An 8646-nucleotide genomic window follows, 5' to 3' on the forward strand; every position below is an offset into this window, starting at 1 on the left:
TTGATTTCTTACGAATGTTTATTTGTATAACATATACACATTTTTTTACTTCAAGTTGATCACTTACAACAAAGGTGTTCGCCCAGGACTGTGAGGGCCATAGTCCAGCAGGTTTTATGCATAAGCCTTTAATTTTCTGTGAGCAAAGGTCTGAAAGGCATGTTTACTCCTGCTAATTAAACAACTGATGATTCAGTAAAGGCATTAATTAAGCGGTAATGAACCCTTTTCATTTCCCGCTAAAGTACTTTGAAATGTTTGCATACCAACAGGCAAGAATTACATTCATCCAAAGAACTCCACATTTAACCGATTCAGTGACCTACACTGCGGACTGAGTATATGACTCCGGTCCTTAAACAGATCTCAGTTTTATGCAACATGTGATATTTTCCTAAATGAGACAATTAAACCCCTTTTTGTATACATGTAGCTGTCGGTAATGTAGAGACATCTCTGAAAACCGCAGAATAAGGGCACCGGCTGAGAAAAAAGTGAAAGCTAACAAAGTTAAATGATAAAAAGCGAGAACAAAAATAAGAATTCCGTGTCCTTCACAGTATTTTCTATATCTGTAATTAAATCAGCACAACATTAGGACTGTTATGGTAGCAGAAATGACTCAGCACAATACTCCTGATTCCTAAATTGAATCAACAAGTTGCAATTTCAGATATCTGCCACATGGTGTCACAAAACAGCTTCCAACTTCGTAAAACTAGTAACTTTTAGCATCCATACCATACAGAAAGATTTCAATAGTCAGATTCTGATATTAACGTGAAACCTTCCTTTATTTTTTCAACCACTCTGTTACCAGCAATCCTGTGCATTACTGCACTGGTAATTAGTCAACTTGAAGTCTTGCTACAGCTGAGATTCAGTATTGGATTTACAACCACTTTAAGATAAGATAAGATAAGATCACTATTGGCCATATACAATTGTATTAGGAATTTGTCTTTTCACATATGCCAACTTGCTCTCCATGAGAGAGACAGACAGGGAGAGAAGCTTGGAGTCAGAGCGCATGGCCAATAAAGTGATCTTATCCTACACATCCATCAGCTTGGCTTAATTGGACCATTTTAACGGCTTCTCCCAGCTTTTCAGTTGCTGGTGGTTTAAAGAGACCTAAAAATCCTTCAGTCCTCCAGCACCCCGCCTGTGGACCCCTAATCTAAGGACTTGAGGAACAGTCTTGGCTTATGTGAGAAACATGACGACCTGACCCTGCGATGTCTGAGCACTGTTTTTGCATTGGATTGTATCCACTTGGAATATCATAAAACTGTCGAAATCCTGGACGCGGCACAGGTCAAGGGGAGGCTGTGGGTCAACTGTAGTGCCTGGCGAAGCAGGTCCTGCTGTTCAACTATTTTTTTTTTTGTCAGGGTGCAAAGAGTTTTCCCTTGATTGTAATAGCTGCTGAACGAATGGTCATCTGCAAGGATTCTCAGTAACTTCCTAGCCTTTTAAGGAGCAACAGGGTGTATCATCCTGCTTCTGACCTGTTTGTCCTTAAAGGCCAGGAAGGTACTGAGAATCCTTGCAGATGACCACTAGTTCAGCAGCTATTACAATCAAGGGAAAACTTTTTGCAACTCTTCCTTCTGCAGTAAAAGTCTGCATAGCACAGCTCAGTCAGAAGGGCCTTGTGTCTTAAAACACAATCAAATGCCCTGGCAAGACAGGGCTTAGCAGGAGAGGGTAGCAGCCATAGTCTGTGAGCTATGAACACTCTGCCAAGACACATACCTGTGGTTCAACAATGCTGCAAAGATCACTCTTAATGGCATGGAGGAAATATACAACAGATCTTTACTTTTCTCCAATAACATGCGAAGCAGACGCATCCTAAAGCAAAACTTGGCTCAATAAACTTTAATTACTCTGTATCTGCCTATAAATCATGTTATATTAAAGGAATCTTACACGTAAAGTCAAATGCAACATTCTTGCAGCTAGTTAGAAAACTTTAAAACACTTTCATTTATAATTGTCCACTACTAGAGCACTGCAATGGCACTGTCATTTGAACAGTACTGCTATTTTTTTCTAGACAATTTGTAGATAAGTACCTGAAATATTTAACATTGAGGTTAGTTTATTTTGTAACATAAAAATGACTACTTAATTTTTCAAATTAAACTAATTTTGCAAAATTAACTGTAGCGTTATATTTTCATATCCAATAGCATTATTTTTTCCACTTAATTTAAAATTAAATAACAGCCTAGCAACATTTTTAAAGAAAAAAAATAATTCAAAGAGATCTTAATCCATAGAAATAACACAACATTTCTTGCTAATAAATGAAATTAAAATTAAGGCAACTAGGATATTAAAAGCCTGACCAAGTGATACATTCAAGAATGTAAACAAAGCAAGAGTTTCTTCCTAAGTTTAAAAGTACAAGGTAAACCGCTGTGAATTAAAATGAAGATAAGTGACAGAATCATTCAGGTCTGGCACACATTGACTCATACACACTGCTCACTGTGCTGTGCGTCATACTGAACCGAGACAACAAACACAGGGGGAGAACATGTGACATCTGCCCTGGTCGCGAGGGGAGCACGGAGAATAAAAGGTCACAGTCCGACATCACTGATGAGCTGCTTCTCCCTCACCGACATCTTCAGAGTACAGTCTGCTTAGCCATGCAGGCAGTCTGAATTCGGATTCCTCTGGAAAGAAAGCAAATGCTCACAAAATAAATTGCATTGAGTAGGCAATGCATTAATTAATACTCCTTATCAATTTACTCAGTGCAAGTAAAGTCCCCTGTTAATGCCGTTTAGAGTCCATCGGTGCCGAAGCAGTTAACGGTAACAGCCGGCTGTTAGGAGCTGAGATACAGAACATCTGGGGTTCGGCAGGACAGGCGCCGTCGCTGGCCACAGCCTCAGCTGCAGACCCCCCTCCCCGGCCTACGAGCGCTTCGCAGGCTTCGCGATGAGCTGCCTCTCCCTCTCCAGCTCCTTCTCCCTCTGCTGCTCCCTCTCCAGAGCCTCCTTCTGTCTCTGCTGCTGCAGCTTCAGGGCTCTTTTCTGTGACGGGGCAGGGAAACGTTGCTCTCAGACCACAGCACCGATCAATCAGTTTTATTCTTATAGAGCACCTTTTAATCCAGAGCAATCACTTTACAGAAATTATACATATATAGAGAAACATGAATCACTGTTCCGGAAGAACCCTGGTAGATATTTTAGAGACCGATTAAGAAGAAAGCCTGATCTGCAATAACTATGACTAAAGGCATGAAGTAGTTTCTCGAGCCTGTCACTACACCACTATATTTCTCAGTTTCAATCTTATTTATTCTTCCTTGTATTTGGAATGCCATTTACTGGCAATAAAAACAAAGACTAAATCAGGTCACATAATCCACAAATGTTTAAGTCCTTTTACCACTTGTTTTCACACATACTGTACATATAAATTCACTTCCACTCAAGTGCTCAGGTCCTACTTTATTCCCTGGAAGCACTTTTAACATACACAATGATCTGTGCAGTTTCTTGGTATCTATTCTAGCTCAGCTCAAAGATTCTTTTTTTAAACAAATAACGCTGCTCACATACAGTAGCTCTTTTCATCTCTAACTGATCCAAAGCATTTTCTGTTAACAAGAAGGGGCTGGCTTCATCCAGCACTGGCTTGCCTAGGTAACGAGAGGCAGACATACTGCTCCTGTGTCCTGTGACACTGCAGATAGGGGGCTATTACTGTGCTAATGGAAATTAGGAGGGCATTTAGGAAGGTTGGGATGTGTAAATTCAGAATGGAATTTAGCCCCCAGTCGTACCAGAAGTGTCATGGGATTTTTAATAAACGAGTAGTCAGGACCTTGGTTTAAGATCTCATCTGCAAAATGGCACCTGCTATAGCATACTGTCCCTGGTCACCAGACTGAAGCATTGGTCGAGACAGAGGAGCGCCACCTACAGGTCCACTGGTACCACTTACACCAACAAGTGCGTTTTCCTTAGAGGTCTGACCAGACAGCCTTGCTTAAATCTGACAATCGTGACAGGAAAACATTTGCTTACCTTTAGTTTGGTCGTTTTTTCATGAAGCGCCATCATTTCTTTTCTTATATTTACTAATTTAGTGTGGTAGTGTTTTGCTTCTGCAAACTGAAAACAAAATGGTCAGATAAAAAGCCTTTCAGGTCAAAGTCTTTTTTCTTAAATGTAAAAGACTAAACAAAGTTAAGTTGCAGAATATGTATGGAACACTTCCATGCTGAAAATAGAGGGAGACCCTGCTACAATCAGATCCAGGAGTAAAGTCACCCAGACCCACCCTGACGTGCATTTGGGAGATAATTTAGAAGTTAAGACTATAAACTGCTGAGAGGGTATTGGGCAGTTTATCAAATTTATAATGCTATAATCCATCCAGAGTGACCGAGCGCTGCAGAGGAAAGGGTGGGACTAGTCGGCCAGGACTTTCTCCACTGTCAGCCACCCCTGCGGTCTCCTGGGCACTTGCAGGCATGCGATTCTGTCAGTGAGGGACATGCCTCACACTCCACACAGATAGCACCCCAGGTCTGGAATTGAACCCAGGGCCCCAGCACTGCGAGGGAGCACTGGTAACCACTGTGCCACCCTGCCATCCTCACTAATAAGCATGTGTTAATATATAAGCTATCGTGTGACGAGCCCGAACAAACTTACCAGGGAACTAATATCAAGAAGTGAACTGCACTCTCGAAATTTTGCAATTTCTTGTTCAAGCGTGTCTAGTAATATCACTTGATTTTGTCTGAAAAGGAGTATAAAATTGTAAATGAACACAAAGCAGGTGTTATAAAATACATTTCATATTCATTCAACAAGACAGTTGAGTACCCATTAAAGTTGGTAATGAAAACGTCAAATTTGGGATTCTAAGTGTTACACTTTCTCCATCCTTAACTCTCCACTGTTTACTAAGCAGAACTACAGTATGTGCTGAAAGTGCAAGAACTGAATTCTCTGTTTGCTGCTCTTTTAGTCTGTATTTTAAAAAAGGTGCTGTTCAGGCCCACAAAATAGACATATGACAAACATCCAGATTGGGATAAGACTTTCACAATGAAGTGAGCAGAGTAATGCTAGAAAACAGGCATAAGAAATAAGTCATGGCTTCTACTGTGGTATTATGGTGTTATTAACTTGTTTTTAAAGGCTTTCTTTAGCCTGTTTCGAAACACAACATTCATAAACACAAGCGCAGATGACCCAGTTAATGACTATTTTATGTGGGTTTCAGGCAAGCTGATATTTTCCTTAAAATGGCACTTACGTCAGTTCCTGTAGGGCCAGCTTTGAATTCTGTAGCTCCGGTAAATAATGGCTGATAAGTCCATCTGCCAGCTTCTCCACAGCCTTCTCATCCACAAACATCAGCTCTCCGGGGTCGCCTGCTTCCGGAGACTCTGTACTAGAATCTGTGGGAAGTTACGATATCCAACAATAACAGACACAAGCCGGTGACCCAAAACCACATTTCTATTCAGAAGACAATAGCGATTGCAACATTCAAGGGGGAAATTATCTTCAGTCTAGTTTTCCGGTGGTGAAAACACAAACAGTCTCAACCACAAGATTCCAGTATCCTATTGAATTCCAATAAGTAAATAAGCTTTGGTTCAGTTAATGCACTTATTTTAAATGTAGAGCCAGAGATTTTTAATTTGTAACTGGAGGCCTCCACGTCATTGACTAATAACTCAAAACTCCATTTTCTGAACAGAACAGATAAAGCACGAGCCTTCAGGACAGCTTAGAATCAGTCCTTTCAAATGAACAGTCTCAAAAGAGTGAGGTCATCTGCACGAGATCATCTGCTTTTCACCTCCATGACGATGGCTGGACTTTAATACTGGGCTCAGTCTGCTCTGCAGTTTGATTTGGTTGGGAAGTAAAAATATCACCTGTGGAGATGCCATTGGGCGGTACAGCAGTAGTCTGCGCATCTTCTAATGGCTCCATGATTGCACACAGAACAAAGCCTGGCAAAGTGACAGCGGGACCTCCCACTCACCTAGCAAAACACCACAAAGCAGCAGAGTGGAGTCAGAGGCAGGGCTCAGTTCCAGGAGGGAGGCTGAGGGGCTTTACTCCAAGGGCTCCACTAAAACCTCTGATGCCTGAATTGGTTTCCAGGTTTTCAATGTAAAACAGATTTTTTTTTTCTCCGTTAATGTATGTGGTTAAATCAATGCTTCATAAAAAAAAAATCGATTCTAGAACGGAATCCTTGGGCATTATGTCAAATCAACATCGAACAAAAAAACATGCAATTGATTTGATAAATAATGAGTGGGGTGTGCAAAAACATAACCCTGCCGTTCTCATAAAACACTGCTAAGTTCATCTTCTATACCCAAGTAAAAAACCTTCTTTCCAGCTGTAGATTATAACTGCCGATATTTCCATTACGAAAGAGCCAAAAAGGCACTTCATAACAGATAAAATGTACAGTAAACTTACGAAGTGCATGCATTGTCAGGGTTTTAACACGCAATCTAAGACGACACCATTTGAAGTGAGACAAGTAAATCCAGCCTTCATATTATTCACACATTAATAACGGGTAACATGTAATCATACAGTAAAAGCTATGCTCCTTCGCTGAAACATTTACGCTGCATTATGCAATATTTAACATGCTTCTTAGAGGTAAAACGAACAGAAAAACTACTACTGTGTTGCTAATTTTGAAATAAGAAAGAAATTAAATTCAAAGGTGCAACAAACCGTTATAATTGAACAATAGGTTTAACACGCAGAAAACTCACATTGCTTAACACAAATACCTTTTTAACAATTCATAACAAATACTCTCCAAGTTGGTTCCCAAACAAATCTTTCTGACTCCACCATTACCATCATCTGTCACTAATCAGGAAATACCAGGACGCACAGCGCAGCCTTGGTTAATGGGTCAAGGCCACATTTAAAGGAAACCAACGCGACTCTCGTTTCGGCAGTTCCCGGAAACCGTCGTGTATGTTCGACAAAGAAAGGCGTTAGACAGAGACCTTTCAAAATTTCAAATTGTTAACGTATACGATTTTCTTGTCAATTTCAACTTTAATATTAAAAATTGCTCTTTCTTACTTTAGATAATTTAAACGGCACTAAAATGTATTTAGTGTTTAAAAGTAGAATTTAAAATATTATTTTGCTTCTGTGAAGGAAACATTTTATCCAAACTGCGAAGAAGGAGGTATGAATCCATCACTATCAACCTTTCAATGCAGGCATTCATTTGTATAAATCTTTAAACTGATAATCAGTGTAGTTAGTAGAATTAACAATGTAATATCCTATCATCTCATTGTTTAACCGTCAGCTACAATTCACATTCTTACCTAATTCTGTACGTCTGACAATAATGCAACTACAACTAAATTGCATTTTTTATTTTTGGATATTTTAATGTTCTTGTATTCCACATCCTCTCCTGTACCATATTATTTTTAACTTTACTTTATATCACAGTTGCAAAATCATATCAATCCTTCAAGAAGAGTTATTTAACAGAACGTAGATGTCTGTAGTGTACAACAGTCACAACTATGATGTTTATTTAAATAATGATGCCTAATTATGATACGGGTTGCTATATTAGAATTAAGCGAAGACCCAGTGAATGCTGATTGCTTCTTACAAAATTAATTGCACTTATGTCATCATTGCGAAATAAATATTTGTTAATAGAAGTGCTACCACGGAAGTTAACGACACTTGCCGAAGATTGCCGAAATAAGGAGGCTGTGCCGCAATTCAGTGCGGTTTTGTCCCATATAGGCAGGCTGTCAGTGTCTTGGAAAACATCATCCTCATGTGACTTGATGTAGTCGCACGTGACTCGTGTGCGCAACCTAACTTGATGCGCTCTCCGGATTGGCGGACGGAGGCCGTGAGCATTCAGCCGTGGCGCCGGCAGTACACTTGTTTAAAAGGCATGGTTTTCTTTATGAGATTGCAAACGATCCCACTTACATTGGTGCTAGTGAATGATTTAAATATTACCCTAAATATTTGCGCTGAATGACGTTCGTCCACCAAATCCCATAACGGGGAATGGGAGTGGCGTAACATTATTAGATACACAGTCTCTCATGTGCACAACTCTGCAAATTAAAGAGAGAAATTTCCCGTGCAAAAGAAAATTAATGCAGGTTGCAAGTCTGCATTAGACTATCTGGCAATGTGGGTTGAGGAGCAACTACATCTCAAACTGAAATGGATGTGCGTTAAAAATATAAATGATTGCTTAATCAATGAACTGTAAAAATCAAAAGGTAAGCGCGGCTCCGATCGGGAAGTCAGTCCAAAGGTGATCTGGGCTGCTTCGTTAATCTTTACTGACACCCGCAGCGCTATCCTACGCACTCAAATATTGGTCCCTCCTGCGATTTACAAGCAGTAGTTCCCGGGGCGATTATAACCGCAGCAGGCTCTGCTCAGCGGGTGGCGGCGGTTGCGGTGAGCCCTTCGAGGAGACGTTGGCTCCCAGTTCCCAGTTTCCATGGGAGGAAGAGTGGGCCGGCGGCACCCTCACCCTCACCTCGCCCGGTAGCGGTGCTGTCACCCCGGCGGGGCGGCGAGGGCGAGTCCCGGGCGGGACCGTGTCTGACGG

The 8646-nt window shown here is 40.8% G+C and overlaps 1 protein-coding gene across 2 annotated transcripts; it reads right to left on the bottom strand.

The window, feature by feature from the left end:
• Nucleotides 1–1804: 1804 nt before the first annotated feature.
• bloc1s6 (biogenesis of lysosomal organelles complex 1 subunit 6) lies at nucleotides 1805–6925 on the bottom strand. 2 transcript variants are annotated; one of them, XM_088921171.1, is made up of 6 exons: nucleotides 6815–6925; nucleotides 5930–6039; nucleotides 5299–5443; nucleotides 4689–4776; nucleotides 4056–4142; nucleotides 1805–3053 (listed from the first exon to the last, which is right to left on the bottom strand). In XM_088921171.1, the coding sequence occupies exons 2-6, from the start codon at nucleotides 5985–5987 to the stop codon at nucleotides 2934–2936; spliced, it is 498 nt and encodes a 165-aa protein (XP_088777297.1). In that variant the 5' UTR covers nucleotides 5988–6039; nucleotides 6815–6925; the 3' UTR covers nucleotides 1805–2933. The 2 variants fall into 2 exon arrangements, with proteins under 2 accessions (XP_088777297.1, XP_088777298.1); XM_088921172.1 differs by having other exon boundaries at nucleotides 6797–6903.
• Between the last annotated feature and the right edge of the window lie 1721 nt (nucleotides 6926–8646).

Source organism: Atractosteus spatula, chromosome 7, assembly GCF_055471065.1.
Source record: "Atractosteus spatula isolate fAtrSpa1 chromosome 7, fAtrSpa1.hap1, whole genome shotgun sequence".
Lineage (NCBI taxonomy): Eukaryota > Metazoa > Chordata > Actinopteri > Semionotiformes > Lepisosteidae > Atractosteus > Atractosteus spatula.

Coding starts and splice junctions, on each gene's coding strand:
- bloc1s6 (XM_088921171.1), bottom strand. CDS start 5,987: ATGGAGCCATTAGAAGATGCGCAGACTACTGCTGTACCGCCCAATGGC. Junction 5,444..5,929: donor GCCCAATGGCATCTCCACAG/GTGATATTTTTA, acceptor AACTTCCCACAG/ATTCTAGTACAGAGTCTCCG. Junction 3,054..4,055: donor AAAAAACGACCAAACTAAAG/GTAAGCAAATGT, acceptor GCCCCGTCACAG/AAAAGAGCCCTGAAGCTGCA.